At 48.0% G+C, this 19,838-nt stretch overlaps 1 protein-coding gene across 1 annotated transcript in view; it reads left to right on the forward strand.

The window, feature by feature from the left end:
* The first annotated feature begins 15,392 nt into the window (after positions 1–15,392).
* Positions 15,393–19,838, forward strand: part of ACBD3 (acyl-CoA binding domain containing 3) — a 44,557-nt gene continuing 40,111 nt past the window's right edge. Inside the window, exon 1 of the mRNA XM_004605426.2 lies at positions 15,393–15,741. Within this exon, the coding sequence (XP_004605483.1) occupies positions 15,456–15,741 (286 nt within the window). The 5' untranslated portion in view covers positions 15,393–15,455. The remainder of the gene's footprint in view (positions 15,742–19,838) is intronic.

Genomic DNA, 19,838 nt, shown 5'->3' on the forward strand with positions numbered 1-19,838 from the left:
GAGCCACAGCTGTGGTGGCAGGGATGTGTCTGCCTATACCACCAAGTTCCAGAATTCTGCCACCATCCTCAGGGCACCCCGTTAGATGACGGAAATGCCAGAGTCACCTTCCTCAGTACCTGCCCTGTTCTCTGTCCTCCATCTAGGAGTGGACAGACATCAACCTGTTTCCCCACGAGAATACCAAGGGATCTAGTGTTGAGATGACAATGCTATTCTTGTGACATCAGATTTGGGGACCAAAAAAAAAAAACAACCAACCATTCCCTGGTTCTGTGGGAGCCGCTTAGGTCAATGTGCCGACCCCCTGCCTTTTCTCAGTGGCCTGGCGCAGAAATCTAGGATTTAAAGACTTAGGATTTGGAGCCGCTGAGGGCTCTCCGTGAGCCTCAAACACTCTCGCTGCTCCTCGCTTCCTACACGCACAAAATTTCTGGGAGATGCTACGGCCCGAGAGGGGGCCCAAGGAGCCTGGAGCGGGCTTGGGCACCCGGATTGCGGGGTGAAGCGTACGGGCCAAATAGCGGCCACCAGGGGGCGCACGTGCTGCGGAGAGAAGACAATCGCGGCTACTGGACCCCAGCAGGAATCATCACAGGCCCATTGCGATGAGTGGGATGAAGAGCAACGGGATAAAAGGGAATGGGGTGGAGGTGACACTTCTAATAGGATGGACAGGGAGGCCTCCAAGAAAAGGTGATATTGGTACCAGGTGTTTGGGGTTTTGTTTGAGAAGGTGATAGTGGAACAAATAGTTGTTGGGGGTGTGTGTTTCGGGTTTTATTTATTGTCAGGCCACATAGCGGGGTGCTCAGGACCTACTCCCGACTCTGTTGTCAGGGACAGGCCATTAAAAAGTCATCGAAGAGGAAAGAATTTGCATCAGGGATGGACTTATATGTGAATCCCTGTGTTTAATTCCTGGAATCAGGGGTCACTCCTAGCAGTGCTTGGTCCATGGGGAACAGAGATTAAACTCAGGCCTTCTGTGTGCAAGGCTCAGCAACTTTAACTATCTCCCCAGCCACAGAGCAAATATTGCTTATATCTTATTAATTTGGGGGTTTGGGGCCACACCCGTGATGCTCAGAGATTACTTCCTGCTTTGCATTCAGAGATGACTCCTGGCAGTCTCAGGGGACCATATGAGGTACAAGGATCAAACCTCAGCTGCATGCAAGGCGAGCACCTTTCCCTGTTACACCATCTCTCTGGCCCCTCAGGTATCAGTTCAGAGGATGTGATGCTGCTGGGCCCTGCAGTGCACGGGATTCCCCGCGCATCCCTGGCTGTACTCAGGCTCCTCCAACCTGGTGATTGTCAGGGGAAAGAACCTGGATCAGATGCATGCTAGGTGTGCACCCTAACCACTGTACTGTCTCCTGGCCCCAACGTCTTTGTGAGTTGTTGGTTTTGAGGTCCTAAATTGGGAACTACTCCTGGTTTAGTGCTCAGGAGACTATAGGGTTCTAGGAATCAAACCCAGGGCTACACATAAGCAAAGGTAAAAGCTCTACTAGTGAGTCACATCCCTGGTTCAAATTCATTCCTTTTTAATGGCTATATAATATTCTATAGTATGGGTAGCACCATTATTTTGCAGATGAAGAAACTAAGGCTTTTGGATGGGGCCAAATTATTCAAGATCTGTTTTGCTTGCTCAAGCAAAGCTTAGTGCTGGACCTGATCTGAGAGGCCAGGGAGAGACCCTAGAGGCAGAGCACATGCTTACCATGTATAAAGTCCTGAGCTTGAGCCCCAGAGCCACAACTCCCCAGCCTTACTCAGGGTGGCCCCTGTGGCTCCAAGCTTCACCAGCACTGCTCGGTCCACACATGGCCAAGCTCAGGTGTGGCCCCGATGACAAAGCACCAACAGGGCCCAGAGACATAGTTTAGGTGTTAAGGTTCTTGCCCTGCATTGGCTAATCCCAGATTGATCCCCTGCACTTCATATGATCCACTGAGCATCAAGGAGTGACCCCTGAGCAAAGAATCAGGAGTAAGCTGTGGAGTAAGAGTGTAGCCCAACAAACAAACAAATTTAAAACCCAATGCCTCTTTGGCATTATGCAAAAGCATGAATAGTGTATATATATGTGTGTGTGTGTATGAATATATATATATTCTGGGGTTTTTTTTTTTGCTTTTTGGGTCACACCTGACAATGCAGGGGTTACTCCTGGCTCTGCACTCAGGAATTACTCCTGGCAGTGCTCGGGGGACCATATGGGATGCTGGAAATCGAACCCGAGTTGGCCGCGTGCAAGGCAAACGCCCTAGCCGCTGTGCTATCGCTCCAGCCTTTATATTCTGTTTTTCATATGTAGTGTTGTGGCCAACACCTAGTGATGTTCATGGTCACTCCTGGCATTGCCCAATGGGAGAATTAATAATGACAATAATACTAAGCAGCACATTTAGGGGCTGGAACAATAGTTCACAGATAGGGTGCTTGCCTTGCACACAGCTGACCTCAGTTCAATCCCTGCCTCCCCAACACTCCCCTGCCAGGAGTGATCCCTGTGCACAGAGCCAGCAGTAAGCCCTGAGCACTGCCAGGTGTGGCCCCAAACCCCCCCACCAAAAAAGAGAAAGCATCCTTGTATTTAGGGAGGAGGCATTTAGGTCACAGCCAGCAGTGCTCAGGGGCTCAGTCCCCCCTGGAGGGGTTCAAGGGATCATGCATGATGAGGATTAAACCAGGTTGGGGGGAAAAATAGAGCTGGTGCATGTATGTGTCTAAACTCTTGTACTTTAGACCCATCTGTGTTTTGTTCGCTTCTTTTTGTTTGGGGGACACACCTGGCGCTACTCAGTGATTGCTCCTGGCTCTGCATTCTGGAATCACTCCTTGCAGTGTTCAGGGAACTATATGAAGTGTCAGGATTGCACCCGGGTCGGCGATATGCAAGGCAACTGCCTTTCCTGCTGTACTATCGATATGGGCTCCCGTCTGTTGTTTGTTCTTAACGGCCCAATATTGTATATCCATGTGTGTAGATGTATCTAGAAAAAAACTGCTGGGGCAAACAGTGAAATTTATCTCAATCTGAGGCTGGTGTTTCAGGTGAGGAAGAAGTTTATACTTTTCATGTTTGTACTCTTTCATGAACACTTTCTACCACTCATCTGGGTTGTTTATGATGAATGAATGGTGGTGGGATTGATGTTGGAATATTGAATGTAATCAATCATTGTGAGCAACTTTATAAAAATAAAATTTAAAAAATTTAAAATAAATTTTAAAAAGTAAATGGGGAATGGAGAGATAGTATAATGACAAGGGCCTTGCATGAGCTGATTGGGGTTCAAGGACCGGCAACCTATATGGTCCCCTCAGCTTGACAGGAGTGATCTCTGAGCATAGAGTCAGGAGTAAGCCCTGAGTACTGCCTGGTGTGGCCCCCCAGAAAAAAACTAATAAATAAAATTTAAAGAAAAAAAAGGAAGTTATTCAAGACTGCTCCTTTCTCAAGGGTTCATATAAATTCATTATTTATATAAATGGCTAAAGTGAAACTCAAAATACATGACATACTGAAATGTGTTCATTACAACCAATGTTGATGAGAAATAAATCAGATTCAGGGGCCAGAGAGATAGTACAGTAGGCAGACCGCTTGCCTTGCAGGCAGCTGACCCAAGTTCAATCTCTGGCACCCCAGATGATTTCCAGAACCCCACCAGGAGTGGTCCCTGAGTACAGACAGGAGTAAGCCCTGAGCACAGCTGGGTTTTGTCTTCAAAACACACACACACACACACACACACACACACCAGATCCCTAAGGAATAAAGTTAGAACGAAGCCGTAGTCTGGCTTTGGACTGTGGGTGTGTGCTCTGGGTTCTCAGCCTGTTCACACCCTGACAGAAACTGCCTCTGCTCTGTGTCACAGGCAGCTTTAGTTTTTGTTTCATACATGGATGTGACCTGGCTCACAGGCCGGCCCGGGAAGTGGAGGGAAGAGCTGGTACCCTCTTGGTTCTTACTTGGTCCTTTAAGGGGTATTTGGGGGGATGGGGTTTATTTGATTATCACCTTTCTAGTATCTGCCTCAGTCAGAATCTGCTGTCTGACGCCTGCCAAGCTCCCGGGCCCTGCTCTGGGGCTGCCCAGCAACATTTTCCAGGGCGTCAGAGTTTCCTGCTGTTGGAAGATAAGCAGAGTGACTGGTTCTGAGTCAGATCTGGGCTCCGCGCTCAGTGGCTGTCGTGATACCAGCATTCCCTCCCACTGATGGGCTGTCCCCTCAACACATTTCTGCTTTTCTCCAGTGTGGGGACACCTGTGGGCAGTGGGGACACCACACCTGGCAGTGCGCCAGTGATTCACCTGCCACCTCCTACATCCCACTGGATCCGTCTGTGGGGCCTGCATTATAGGAGTAAACCCTGGAGTTCTGCTCGAGTTTTATGTATATTAAATTTCCAGAGAAAGGGGCTGGAGTAAAAGTATAGCAGACAGGGTGCATCCCATGCATGCAGCCACCTGCATCTTCGGCACCCTATATGATTTTCTGAGCACCACCAGGTGTGGCCTCAAAACATACAACTGAACAAACAAATCATTGTGCAAAGATACAGTTTTATTGACAAAGCTGTCCAGGCAATAAAAGGGATACTAGAAATGATCAATTTTCTGATGGGGTTGAGCTAAGGGAACATTGGTCTCCTGGCTCATGAATGGGGGCTGCACTTGTTTGTCCACCCTATTGACCCCACCCTGGAGTACTTGCGCAGCAAATATTTGTTGAATGAGTAACCCAACCATGAAGAAATAAAAAAGACTTTGGTAATGGTGACACATATTCCTTGCTCTGTGCCGTGAGTATAGTAAGTGGTCAATAAAATTAAATGGGTGAAAATGGATGCTGAGAGATAGTACAGCAGGTAAGGCACCTGCCTGCACACAGCTGACCCAATATCCCCAGGACCACATATACTCCCTGAAGTCAGTTGCATGCAAAGCAAAGAACTTAAGAAGCCCTAGACCCCAAACATGTACAATCTTGGTTACCAATGGTACCTTGGTATAAAAACAAAACAAAAAAACAAGACTCAGATAGTTGAGGCAGATCTGGGCTCTGTGAGATCTTCAGAGTGGGATCTGGGTGACACTGGAGTGAGACAGACCAGGCTGAGTATGAGGGTCCTCCCTCAGCTCTGGCCAAGGGTGTGTCTCTGAGAGTGCATTGCTAAACTTCTATGCCTTAGTTTTCCTACTTGAAAAAGGGATACAGGGGCTGGAGTGATAGTACAGTGGGTAGGGTGTTTGCCTTGCATGTGGCCAACCCAGGTTCGATTTCTAGCATCCCATATGGTCCCCCGAACACCACCAGGAATAATTCCTGAGTGCATGAGCCAGGAGTAACCCCTGTGCATCACTGGTGTGACCCCCCAAAAAAGGGATGCAACGGGGGCTGGAGTGATAGTACAGTGGATACAGTGCTTGCCTGGCACACAGCTGACCCATGTTTGAGCCCAGCACCCCATATGGCCCTCTGAGCCCCACCAGGAGTGACCCCTTAGATCTCTTAATTTAGATCCAGGAGCCCTGAGCACTGCTGTGTGGCACAAAAACAACAAAAACTAAATAAAATGGGACATGGTGGGGCAGGTGAGATAGCTCAATGCAGTGTGTGCTTTGCATGCAGGAGGCCCAAAATTGATCCCAGCACCACATGGTCCCAGGAGCACCCCTGTTAGTAACCCCTGAGCGAAGTAACCCCTGAGTAACAGAGCTGGGTAGGACCAAAACCAGGTGGCCCAAAACCTGAATAAACAATCAAAAAATGGAATATGGTGCTTATTTCTTTTTTTGTTTGTTTTTGTTTTTTTTTTCTTTTTGGGTCACACCTGGTGATGCACAGGGGTCACTCCTGGCTCTGCACTCAGGAACCACCTCTGGCGGTGCTCAGGGGACCATATGGAATGCTGGGAATCGAACCCGGGTCAGCCACGTGCAAGGCAAATGCCCTACCCGTTGCACTATCACTCCAGCCCCTGGTGCTTATTTCTAACAACTATTGTGAGGCTTAAATGAGACATGCAAAAAAGAATTTAGGCACTTTCTAATACATACAATGTGTTTAGTAGCTATTACTGATATTGGTGTACAACAGTGACATGCTTCAAAATTCTGTTAGGAAGTTCTCCCTGTTGGGTCAGAGCCATAGCACAGTGGGTAGGGCATCTGCCTTGCATGTGGTTGACCCGGTTCAATCCCCAGAATCCCATGGTCCCTGAGCACTACCAGGAGTAAATCCTGAGCATTGCTGGCTGTGATCCCCCCCGCCAAATAAAAAAAAAAGTTCTCCCTCTTAATGAACTGGTCCGTCCTCTGTAACTTTCAAAGTTATGCTCTTTCAACAAACACGACTGAGTCCCCCCACTCCTCCAGGAAGCCTTTCCAAATAGCCATCTTTCCGGGCAGGTCATCCAGTCAGCTGGGGAGGGGACAATTTCCACTCTTCCCATTTGTTTGCACTTGCTAATTTTCTGGTGTGTCCTCACTTTCTGGAGAACAACTCCAGGCTCTAGGCACTGTGTAAGGAGAGTGGAAACGGATCTCTGCTGTAGTGGAATCCTTCAGGCAACCTTTTTCTCTTCAGCCAAGCTGGTAGGGCGCTCAAGCTCGGCTGTGTGTACAGGAAGGGTGCAATGAGCAAGTGAGAGAGGGAACAAGGAAGCTCGGCCGGCAGTGAATAAGTGAGCCGTGCTGAAGTCAGGGCTCCTGTTTCCGCTCTGAGCTTCTTCAGCAGCAGCCCTCAAGGACAGCAAGATGGGAAACATGTAGCTTATTAAGTAGATTGGCAGAGGTGGGTGATGGATGTTCTTAAAGAAGAGAACACTAGGTATAAAAATGAATGTTTATTTAAAGTGGGAAATGAAACCACAATAAACCACAAACATGAAAAAGCTGCCTAGCGGGGCCAGAGAAATAGCCTAGGGATTAAGATGCTCCTTTTGCATGCAGCCCGTGATCCCCAGCCCCACATGGTCCCCTGAGCACTACCAGGTGTGGCCAGCATCTCCCTCTCCCCAAATACCCATGATAATAGATTCGATGTTGTAAACCTCACAAAAGGGAAAGTCATTTAAAAGTTGATGGGCAGGGGCTGGAGCGATAGCACAGCGGGTAGGGCATTTGCCTTGCACGAGGCCGACCCGGGTTTGATTCCCAGCATCCCATATGGTCCCCTGAGCACGGCCAGGGTAATTCCTGAGTGCAGAGCCAGGAGTAACCCTTGTGCATCGCCAGGTGTGACACAAAAAGAAAAAAAAAAAAAGTTGATGGGCATCACAAAACTCAAATGACATATTAACAACTATACTATTCTTCGACTTCCTGAAACATGTCTATGCTTATTTTTCTTCATAAGTTTTTGGTCTACATATTCCACAAGTTCATCACTTAAGTTTTTTAATTTTTTTATTGAATCACCAGGAGATAGCCCACTACAAAGCTGTTTCTGATTGGGCTTCAGTCAGACAGTGTGCCAACACCCATCCCTCCATCCCTCCACCTGCGGACTTTCCCAGCACCAGTGTCCCCAGCTTCCCTCCCTCCCTCCTCAACTCCCTACCCTCCAGCCTGCCTCTATGGCTCGCACTTCTCTCTCTCTCTCTCTCTCTCTCTCTCTCTCTCTCTCTCTCTCTCTCTCTCTCTCTCTCTCTCTCTCTCTCTCCCCTCTCTCCCCACTTCTCCTCTCTCTCCCTCTCCCCGCCCCTCTCTCTTTCTCTTTTTGGGTACTGTGATTTACAATACAGATACTGAAAGGTTATCATGTATATCCCTTCATCTACCTTCAATACTCAATTCTTATCCAGCATGATCATTTCCAATTATTATTGTCATACTTGATCCCTTCTCTGTCTTACTACCCTTCTCCCACACACACTTGTTAGATTCCAACCACTGATCCTTCCTCCGGTCCATTTTCTTTGGTCATGGAACTTAATTTTTTTTTTTACTGGGAACATGAAAAAAATCCAGTGTTTTCTCTTGCGTGGTTTATTGAACTTTGGTTTTCGTATTCATCACTTAAGAATTTTCATCACCCACAGTATCTTGCCCAGAGTCCCAACTTTTTTTTTTTTTTTGCTTTTTTGGGTCACACCTGGCGATGCACAGGGGTTACTCCTGGCTCTGCACTCAGGAACCACCCCTGGCCGTGCTCAGGGGACCATATGGGATGCTGGGATTTGAACCCGGGTCGGCCGCGTGCAAGGCAAACGCCCTACCCGCTGTGCTATCTCTCCAGCCCCCCAGAGTCCCAACTTTTATAGCGGATCTCAAGAAACCAAGTGAGGGGCTTTCTTCCTGCACATTCCTCCATCCCAGGAGGTCACCACAGAACCTCAGGTGGGAAGACAAATCTAGCAGCCCCAGAAGGCAAGGGGAGAAGGAACTCCTCTGGGAAATACTACCTCCTCTGGCCGGCAGGTGGAGTTGAGGTACAACCTACACACACACCCATATCCACACACACTCTACTTTAAAGTCAGCCTCAGGGGTCAGGATGATAGCACAGCATTTACCTTGCACGTGACCAACTTGGGTTTGATTCCAGCATCCCTTATGGTCTTCTGAGAGCACAGCCAGGAATAACCCCTGAGCATCAGGAGCATGATCCAAAAACCAGAAGCTAAAGAAGTTGAAAAAAAATTTTTTTAAAGATTAACACCAGTCTGTGCATTTTTAGTCTCTGAGTTCCTTTACAAGACCCTTGGAATCCAAGCCTTCTTTCTTGAAACTTCACTACTTCATACTGCAGATGGAAAGTATTACTTAGTAATAATTATAATTCTTTTTATGTGAATAATTTGCAAGACAGGTCAAAGAAGTTTCCCTCCATTGCTGAAGTTGGTTGCTGTCAGTAATGGGAGGGTTTTTAAAAATAAAACGTTCGGGGCTGTGGAGATAGAGCAGTGGGCAGAGCACCTTCCTGGCATGCAGGAGATGGAGTTTTACCCAGCACCACAGCTCTCCAGGCACTGCTGGGAGTGACCAGGAGCGTAAAGACAAGAGTGGCCACAGGACAAAAAATCAATATGTAAAAACAAAGGGAAAACATATCATTCTGAGGCTGGAGAGAGAGTGAGGGAGTTAAGGTATGTACCTGGAGGACTGAATATTACAGTGGTAAGGGCACTTACCTTGCACACAGCTAACCCAGGTTTGATCATGTGGCCCCTGAGACTTGCTAGGAGTAATTCTTGAATGCAGAGCCAGAAGTAGCCCCTGAGCATCACCAGGTGTGCCCCCACCCCAAATAAAACAAAACAAAAAAGAGCCTTGAACTGCAGGCGACTGGCCTAGATCCCATCCTCAGCACCATGCATGATCCCTCAGCACTGCCTGGAGTGATCCCTGAGCACACAGCTAGGAAGACACACTGAGTACCACAGGGTATGGCTCAAACTCCTCCCTACAAATTCTGTAGCTTTAAATATTATTTTATTTATTTTTGGTTTTTGGTCACACCCAGTAGTGCTCAGAGCTTACTCCTAGCTATGTACTCAGGAATCAGTCCTGGTGGTGCTAGGGATCAATGGGTCAGTCAGTCACATGGAAGGCAAGCACTTTACCTGCTATACTATCGCTGCGGCTCCAATTAAAAATTTTACTTTAGGAGCTGGAGCAATAGCACAGCGGGTAGGGCATTTGCCTTGCACGCGGCCAACCCGGGTTCGAATTCCAGCATCCCATATGGTCCCCTGAGCGCTGCCAGGAGTAATTCCTGAGTGCAGAGCCAGGAGTAACCCCTGTGCATCGCCGGGTGTGACCCAAAAAGAAAAAAAAATTACTTTATTAGAATCTTTTTACTTATTTATTTATTTTTGCTTTTTGGGTCACACCTGGCAATGCACAGGGGTTACTCCTGACTCTGCGCTCAGGAATTACTCCTGGCGGTGCTCAGGGGACCATATGGGATGCTGGGAATTGATCCCGGATCAGCCACAAGCAAGGCAAACGCCCTACCCACTGTGCTATTGCTCCAGCCGCAGAATCTTTTCACTCTTGCACCTGAAAAAGATACACATAATTTCATAATGGGTGAACACTCCAAAAGTGGTTTTGATGACGTCAGAGCTCGAGAGACATGGTAAGAGCAGTAATACGAATCATATCTTATCTGTTCAAGGTATTTTATAGTTCCTAAAGCACTTTCACAGAGATAAGTTTTTTTTCTTTTAATGTGTGCCAGAATTAAGCCCAGGACTTCACATGTGTAACCATATGTTCTACCACTGAGTCACATTCTCAACCCCAAGATAGATGGAACCTGGGTAAAACAATCTCTGTCTCTGTCTCTCCCTCCCCCTCCATCCATCCCTGCCTGTCTCCTACCCCTCTCTCCTCCCTCCTCCATCCCTCCCTTTCTCCCTTCTCTCCCTCCTTCTCCCCTTTCCTCTTCCCACCCGCCCACCCCACCCCCAACTCTCTCTCTCTGCGCCACACCTGGCTGTGCTCAGGTCTGACTCCTCTGTGGTCAGAGGTCACTCCTGGAGGGATTTGGAGGGCCACATGTGTTGCTGGAGATTGAACCTGGGTTAGCCACAGCAAGGCAACCACCCTACCCACTGGGCTATCTCTCTGGTACCTACAATTTCTACCTTTGTACAGGTAAAGAGTCTCAGAGGGGGGTCTAGCACCACAGTCGCTTGAAAGCAACAGATGCAATGCCTTGCCCTTCGGCTGGCTGGCCTCTGTGGCACCCTCTGTGGTTGGGCCTTCATTTCCTCCCAATTCTTCCTGAGCTACTCCTTTCAGGGCCTCATTGTCTTCACCTGGACTTAAAAGGCGCCTCAGTTCTGAGCTCTCCTGGCGCTTGCCCTGTGACCTAGGTTTCCCCCTTGCACCCGGGTCTGAAACGCTCCAGGAGTGCCCTGATAGACAGCCCGACCGTGTTCATCACTCTGGGCTGGTTGAGAGCACAGGGGCCCCCTCTGGGGGCAGCTCTACTCTGCTCACAGGCGACAAGCACCAAAGCCGTCCTGAGGCATCAAATTTCTTAGTAATCTTAAGGTTAGACATAAATCTGGATTTTTCATTAAAATTACAATTTTTTAAAATCCTGCAGCAAATGCTGATCCTTGGGGGGGGGGGGCGGTCCTTCTGTGAGGCACCTTCTGTGCCTTCTGTGAAGCATCTACATCTTTCTAAACCACCATATCCAACACTGCCATAAGCTTGACCCAAACTACAGTTAAACGTAAAAATGTATCTGTCAAGGAGTCAGGTTGAGGGGTGGAAGGGAATCTGGTGGGAATGGAGGTGGGAGCATTGGATGCCTGAAAACCCATTGTAAACAACTATGCAAATCACTGGGGCCTATATAAAACTAAACAAATATGAACCTCTTGCATGCAAAGTATGAACTCTAGTCCACTGGACTATCTCTTCAATTCATATTTAAAGCACCACGAGAAAACCAGAGAGATAGTACAGTGGGTAAGGCACTTGCCTTGCAGGCGGCCAACCCAGATTCAATCCACGTGCCCTATATGGTCCACTGAGCACCACCAGGAGTTATGTCTGAGTGCAGAGCCAGGAGTAAGGTCAGAGCATTTCTGGGTGTACCTCCAAACCAAAAATAAATACATAAAGCACCGTTGGGGCCTGAGGAAATGATTCTCTTCCTATTAATGGAATATTACACACAGCAATGGGCAAATTTTAATTCCAAGCTCACTCTGGGTCAGGCAGGTTCTTTTCAAAGTGCTTTACATGTATTCAGGAATCCAGTCTTTATAGCAACCTAAGACAGGAACACTATTATTATTCATTTAACAAAGGAGTAAATAAAAGTTAAGAACCTGCCCCCAGTCACTGAGTAGGTTGTTCCAGCACTGGCAGCCTGGCCTGTGATGGCATTTCTCACTTAGTCTCTTAGTCTCACTTTCTTTTTTTGGGGGGGGGTCACACCCGGCGATGCACAGGGGTTACTCCTGACTCTGCACTCAGGAATTACTCCTGGCGGTGCTTGGGGAGCTCCATGAGGCGCTAGGGACTAAACTCGAGTTGGCCAAGTGCAAGGCTAATGCCCTACCCGCTGTGCTATCCCTCCAGCCCCTGGTCTCACTCTCTGTACCATCCTCCTTAGCATTAGCTACCAAGCATTCACCTTTCCATTTCTACAGCACCCAGAAGGGACTCACTCCTAAAATGTACACTGAGCTGAACTGATACTTCATATACTGGCTAGAATTAAACTTGTATTCACTCACTCAATAAATTACTCCAAGAACCTAAAGGCTTCCCATCCTGGGCTAGGAAGCCAGGGAGGCTAAGGGCATGGACTTTGTCCTCCAGACACTTCTAGCCAAAGAGCACAGAGTGATAATCACTATGGAAGCGCACCGCCTTACTACGAAAGATTACCTATCCTGTTCTATCAAGTACGATGAATTCCCCAGATAAAGTAATTAAACTTGGTTTCTGTTCAGGAATATGGATTTCAAAAAATAGGTGAGGATAAGTTGAGAGTACAAAGGGAAAGTTTGGTTTTAGGGAAGAAATTCAGAAAGCACTTCAGAATGATAAAACTCCATCATCTGGTTAATGACCAAATGAATGAAAGCTTAATGAATTTTACACTGTAAATTTGTAACTCATTTGAAAATTGCCTACTTTGTATAGGAACAGACTTGAACAAGGTATTTCTAATGTTTTAGAAAATACTTCTGGGAGAGCCAGAGGGACAGTATAGCATGTAGGGCATTTGTAAGTAGTCAACCCAGGTTTAATCCCTGGCATCCCATATGATCCCCAAGTCCGCCAGGAGTGATCCCTGAGTGCAGAGCCAGAAGCCCTGGGCACTTCTGGGTGTGGCTCCTCAAAAAAAGAATTATTTTATTATATATTTTTTCTTTTTGGGTCACACTGGCGATGCACAGGGGTTACTCTTGGATCTGCACTCAGGAATTACTTCTGGCGGTGCTCGGGGAACCATATGAGATGCTGGGAATTGAATCTGGATCGGCTGGGTGCAAGGCAAAGCCCTATCCATTCCAGCCCCTCAAAAAAAAAATTAAAAACAAAAAAGTTCCTGGGCTAGAGAAACAGCATAGCAGGTAAGGTTTTTGCCTTGCATGCAGATGACCAGAGTTTCCATCTTCAGCACCCCAGATGGTCCCCCCAAAACTGCCAGGAATGATCCCTGAGCAGAGCCCGGAATAAATACTGAGAACAGCTGTGTGGTCCCAAAACGAAACAAATAAAATCCTGTGAGTGTAGACTGGGGCCACACTCTATTGGGTGCCGGGGGCTACTCCTAGCCCTGTGTGCTCTGGGGATGGCTCCTGGAGGTGCTGATGTGGGGGACCATGCAGTGCTGGGCATAGTGTCTGGGCCTGTAGTGTACTCAGCTTGCTGGGTTACCAATCTGTCCCTTTTGGTAACCAGGTGTACCTCCTCACATATAAAAGACAAAAGTATGGAAAAACTGGTAGTTCCTATGACCTGCTGTGCATAGAAATCAGGTTCTATGTGACAAATGCCTTATAACAAGTATCTGTTGAAAGTCGTAGGGAGGTAGAGAGAACAGTGAGGGGTAGACTTGCTATGTTGGTTGTTTCTTGGTTTTGATTTTTGGTAATATCCAGTGATGCTCAGGTGTTATTTCCGTCTCTGCACTCAGGAATTATTCCTGGCAGTGCTTACAGGATCATATGGGATGCCAAGGATCAAATTGTGGTCAGCTGCACACAGGGCAAGCTCTAGCTATGTTGATTTTATTGTGTTTTTTGAGTCAGCTGTGCTGGCACTTACAGTTGGCTCTAGGCTCAGGGATCATTCCTGACAGGGGCTGGTCAGTGCCAGGATCCAGCATGGGTCAGTGTATACAAGGCAAACAGCCAGTGTACCTGTACTCTGAATTACATCCATCAGAGTAATTCTTATTTTGAATCATGCAAAATAAAAATTCCTGTGTTTATGGGAAACAGGGGCTGGAGTGATAGCACAGCAGGTAGGGCGTTTGCCTTGCACACGGCCAACCAGGGTTTGATTCCTCAGTCCCTCTCGGAGAGCCTGGCCAGCTACCAAGATATCCCGCCCACACGGCAGAGCCTGGCAAGCTACCCATGGCGTGTTCGATATGCCAAAAACAATAACAACAAGTCTCACAATGGAGAAGTTATTGGTGCCCGCTGGAGCAAATGAATGAACAACGGGACAACAGTGCTACAGTGCTATGGGAAACTAACTTGCAGCTGTACTACAGTGACTGCCTGTTTAATTCTATCTTAGCATAGCAAACAAAACACAGGGAATCCAGAAAAAAATCAGACATCAAATTGCCATTTGACATCATCAAACAGCCCTAAAATAGGATAGCTCATAATTGAGGAAAATTTGATGCAGGTTTTCAAGAGTTGGCAAGAACCCTAAATAAGTAAACTACTATCAGCAGAGTTGCATTACTGCTCACCTGTGTTTCTAGACTCTATGAGCTCCATCTTGATTATTTCTCGTCTCCCTGGTTTTTGTCCTATGTTGACCATTTCTATAATTATAATTTCTACAAAGAAAATAAGCCTATGTTGGTTTAACAAGACAATCAAGATTCCCTTAACTGTAATTGAGCTTCACAAATCTACTGATAGTAGCACAGGCGGGTATGGCAAAAATGAATAATCAAAGTTTGGGGGGTCTGGCAAGACTGCTCAGAGGGCTTTGCATGCAGGAAGTCGGGTTATCTCCCAGCTCATGGCAAGGTCCACAGAGCCTGGTACGCTGCTGGGCATGCCTCCAAATCAAACAGTTTCTGGACTTTTGGACAGTTTGAATAAGTGCCATGCAATTACAATTTTATGATTAGGCGTGTGAAGTTTGTAGAGTTTGTTTATTTTCAAAAACGTAACCTTTCTGTCTGCAATCAGGTTATCACTCTCCTATCTTCCTACTTGGAACCACTTTTTCTTAGGGTTTCACTCATTGAACGAGCCTCAATTCTCGAAAAACCCTATCCCCTTCCTATCCAACCACCATTCTCTCGATCAACCACCTGGAGAGAAGCCACTGAACTTCTCTGCACCCTCCCTTCCTCCTTAAAAACAAAAAGAGGCACTTGCCCTGAGTTTCCCACGCTGCCGCCGCGGGGAAACTTAAGGAAAAAAATCTAGTGGGCAGTGGCCGACCTGGGGCGAGGTGCGCTCGCCAGACTCAGCACCGGCTACTCGGCCCCGCTCCGGGCGACACCGAAACCCAAACCGAACCGGCGGCGAGCGGGGAACCGAGGCTCGGCACGCGCCCGGGGAGGAAACACACTGGGCGCAGGCGAGAGCGTGACGGGTGGTCGCCGAGGGGCGGCGCCCTCAGCCCTTTCCCCCGCGCTCCTCCGCGGCGCCGGAAGTTCCGGTCGGGGTGAGTGGAGGTCAGAGGTCAGCAGGAAGTCGATACGTGGCCGCCTCCTGTCCCCGCCGAGGAGGCGCAGCAGCCGGAGATGGCGGCGGTGCTGAACGCGGAGCGACTGGAGGTTTCCGTCGATGGCCTCACGCTGAGCCCAGACCCGGAGGAGCGGCCCGGCGCGGAGGGTGCCCCGCTGCTGCCGCCGCCGCTGCCTCCGCCTTCGCCTCCTGGGGCCGGCCGGGGCCCGGGCGCCGGAGGGGAGCCACCGGAGCCCGGGGAGGCGGCGGCGGGGGGCGCGGCGGAGGAGGCGCGGCGGCTGCAGCAGCGCTGGGGCTTCGGCCTGGAGGAGCTCTACGGCCTGGCGCTGCGCTTCTTCAAAGGTGAGCCGCAGCGGGCCTGGGCGCTGCGGCTGGCCCGACCCCGCCGGGACTGGAGCCCCGCTCTTGGGGCCACGGGAATTTGTCACCACCCGCCCGGCCTCTCGGTTACACCCCCCGCCCCCCTGGAACCTTGGTTTCGAGTTCGAGCGTCTCGGCTGCCCGGGTTGCCGGGCCATTTGGCTTGATCGCGCGGCTCGAGTTTCCTCCCCGAGGCCGGGGACGAGCAGGAGCCCTCTCGCCCCTCTCGGTCTCGCCTTCGGCCGCCCTCGCCCCCTCGCCTGCCTCCTCCCGGCGCCCGTGGCCCGGCAGGTCCGATCCGGCCGCGGTGAACCCATCTTCCCGGTGGAAGCCGAGCCCCCTCCCCCCATTCATTTCGGGGAACCGCCAAGCCGAATCACCTGGCGGCGTTTTGGCGTCGGAGGAGGAAGCATTCGGCAAGGACGTTCCCGGGGAGCTTGTGCGGCGGCCCTGAGGAGAAAGGGTGCCTCCCTGTTCTCGTAACTTCCAGCCGCTCGGCGCCCCACCGGCCGACGGCGGCCCGGGATGGTCTCAGGCAGCCCTCGCCACCGGCTCTCCGGATCATGTTGGTACGACGAGGTTCAGAAGTGCTCTTAGTGTTTCTGGACAGTAGCTCGCAGCAGCAGCAGTAGTAGTATTGTGTGTGCCTGCTGTGTGGACCGTTTGAAGTCGGGTGATTCACTGGGTATGATCAGCCGCGTGATCTTGTCTGTGGAAAAGCCCGTTAGTTTGATATTTGGGTCTCGTGGGGCGGATGGCCGAGGAGAGAGATCGCAAGTGAAACTTTGAAAGTGGTTGCTAGGTCACCCTCCCCCCTCCCCCCCCGTACATTCCAGAACAGCTTATTTATGACACTTTTCCCAGAGGAGTGTCTCGGAGTACATCCTTTACCTGCTGCTCCGGGCCGAGTAGTTCCAAGGGCGTGATACCTGCAAAAATTGTGTACGAGCAAACGGACTTGAAGTCGCGCAGAGGAGTAAGAGGTCCAGACAGTTCTCGAACATTTGCTCATGCCAAGTTCGTTGTTTTTTAAATTAAAAAGCTTGCCCTTGAAATACTCATTGACAGTGAGTTCCGCCCTCTCTCCTTGCGAGCTAGCTTGGGGAATTGGTAATGGCTAATGGGGCTTAGATCGCTTGACCCGAGGGTCACTGGCTTAAATTTAGAGTTTCCTGCATTGGCACTCATATTAAAACCCCTGGTATAAGTATAAGGCATAGAACTACACTTTACCTTAAATTTTTATTCTTGGAATATATTTTTTCAGTGTTCATTAAGATTAAGGTATAAGATTATTAAGATTAACAGTATAACAGAAGAGTGGCTAAGGATAGAAAAGAAACAACTTCTTAGTTGCTTAGTCCTAGCTTCTTTTAGTCCTAGCTTTTGCTATGTGACTGAAAAGTGGGTAAATTTCTGCAGGAGGCCTAAGTTCTATCCCCATTGTGGCATCATCTCCCAAAACACCACTAGGAGTGACATTCTCTTTCCTGTCTGGCATGAGCCCTTGGGTATTGGTAGGTATGACCCCAAAACACACACACACAAAAAAACCCTTTTTTTTGTTTTTAAATTCTTTGAATTTAATTTCTTTGAATCCCTCTTGAAAATAAGTTATATCTTCATTTGGTGGGTTGAAACATTTCTTTGGGAACAGGTAGCCTAGATTCTATATGCTATATAAGCACCTAGAAACCATACTAAGTTTCTGTTTATATCAAAAGAGAGTGTTGATTTTGTGAAATTTGATGTCTCTGGATTAAGATTTAGTGATCTAAACTCCTCATGTTTGTTTAGTAGTAGGACACCTGAAGGAACCAGTACCGTGTAGGGAAGGAAGGCTCGCTTTCAGTCACTTCAGAGAAAACTGCGTTGATAATTACAGTTCCCTCCTTTCCTGTTAAACTCTCAGATACAGTATTCTTTAAAAGGAATAATAAAGCAGCACTGAAGCATTAAAAACTACCTTTCTTCATGGGTCATTATTACTTAGTTGTGAAAAGACTGTTGGTACATAAGATTCTTGCTTGAAGGGAAAGAAGGGTCTAGAAGCAGCATAAGAATTATGAAAACTGGAGTGAGTCAAGTGTTGCTGCCTTTGTTGTAATGTATGAACCACCTTGGTATTTTTGTCTTGCAAAGACTTCTAATAGATCACTGTTTTGTGGCTTTGTAAGTAGTCCACAAGAATTAGAAATATTACATTTTATCTTCTGCTGTGGGGTAAGTATAAGTCTTAAAAGCACCAATAACATTTTCCTTTGAGAGTAACTTTGACTGGGAATTAGGAACCCAGTATTTCCATCATCCCTATCACAGTAGTTGTTAGCCTGATAACTAAACCCACTATTTCAACTATATACTTGGTTAATTTTTTGAAGATAAACGTAAAATAGATGAAAAATATGAGAAAATGTATTTACCATTAAGCTTCTGATAATGATAGATCAGTACAAACGATATCATTTTATGTTGTGTTAACACTGTAAATGAATAGTACTACTTGCTATTACTAATAGTAATAGAGCTTAATAGTAATAGTCTGAAAGAGAGACTAAGTGCCCAGTGACAACTGCAGTTTAAAGTGGCGGATCAAGGAAGTAGATGTCATTCCAGGCAGGGGGAACGAAGGGGCTAGGCATGTGTGTATCTAGGAAATAGCAAGTAGGCAGTACTAGTTCAGGACCAGAAAGTGGGTTGACTTATCCAGGGGGCAGACTTGAATGCCATTGTAAGTAGTTCTCCTTTCTCTATAGTGAGGAATCATTGAAGGTTCCTAATGGGAGGAACAAAGTTGCCTAATTGTAGTTTAGCAAGATTAAACTGATTTTCTTGTTTTGTTTTTGTTATTGGGACCACACCCAATGCTGTGAGTGAGTGGGAAGGGTGTACAGTCAACGCCAGAGCTCTGACCCAGGGCCTCACACAGGCAAGGGAAGTGTTCTACCCCTGAGCTACATCCCTAGCCAGTGCTAGTCCCTAAATTCCATTTTTGGTTTTTGGACCATACTCAGTGGTGCCCAGGGTTTGTTCCTGGTTCTGTGCTCAGAGATCCTCCTGCAGTGCTCCAGGATTATATGTGGTGTCTGGGATTGAACCTGGGCAGTTGCATACAGTGCAAGCTCCTTATCCTCTTATATCTCTTCAGTTCTGAAACTAGTTTTTTCTTTTTCCAAAAAAGTTTATGGCCTGGCCTTTTGTGGAAAGTGGGAGGGCCACACCTGATAATGCTCAGGAGTTACTCCTGGCTTTACACTCACGGATCACTCCTGGTGGTGCTCGCGTGGCGATTTGACCTCAGCCAGGTGCAAGGCAAATGCCCTAATCACTGTACTGTCGCTCTGGCCCCTTAGTGTGCCCTCTGATTCTGATGACAGGAGAGGAAAAGCGAATAGGAACCCTGCGTTCTGATGGTGTTCTCAGAGCAACCTGTCCTACTGTTTCCGGTTTTGGACTTCTTTAATGTATATTATAAAGAACTGGGGCACTTACTTTTTTTTTGGGGGGGGGGTCACACCCGGCGATGCACAGGGGTTACTCCTGGCTCTGCACTCAGGAATTACCCCTGGTGGTGCTCAGGGGACCATATGGGATGCTGGGAATGGAACCTGGGTCGTTCATGTGCAAGGCAAACGCCCTACCTACTGCGCTATTGCTCCAGCCCCGGGCACTTACCTTTCTTGCAGCTGACCCAGGTTTGATCCCTGGCAACCCGTATGATACCCTGAGCCCTGCCAGGAATAATCTCTGAACTTAGAACCTTGAGCACTGCTGTGGCCCAAAATCATATATATGTAGATAGATAGATAGAAAAATATGTAAATACATTCATAGAGCTAATGGAAAGATTTTATATTTTTTATACACTTTAGAAAAACTACAGCGTCTTTAGATAACTGGGAAAGTAAAATGTGGGAGAAATCCCCTGCTATGAATTCTTATGGCCAAAAGTTCAGAAATAACAAGCCAAATGCCTGAAGCAATTAGTACCAGTTTATTGTGTGCACGCTAAAAGACTTTTACCTGGGAGCACTTCTCTCCCTCAGAATGCAGAAGGAGACTAGGGATGGTGTTAGGAA

The sequence above is a fragment of the Sorex araneus genome, chromosome 9 (assembly GCF_027595985.1).
Source record: "Sorex araneus isolate mSorAra2 chromosome 9, mSorAra2.pri, whole genome shotgun sequence".
NCBI lineage: Eukaryota > Metazoa > Chordata > Mammalia > Eulipotyphla > Soricidae > Sorex > Sorex araneus.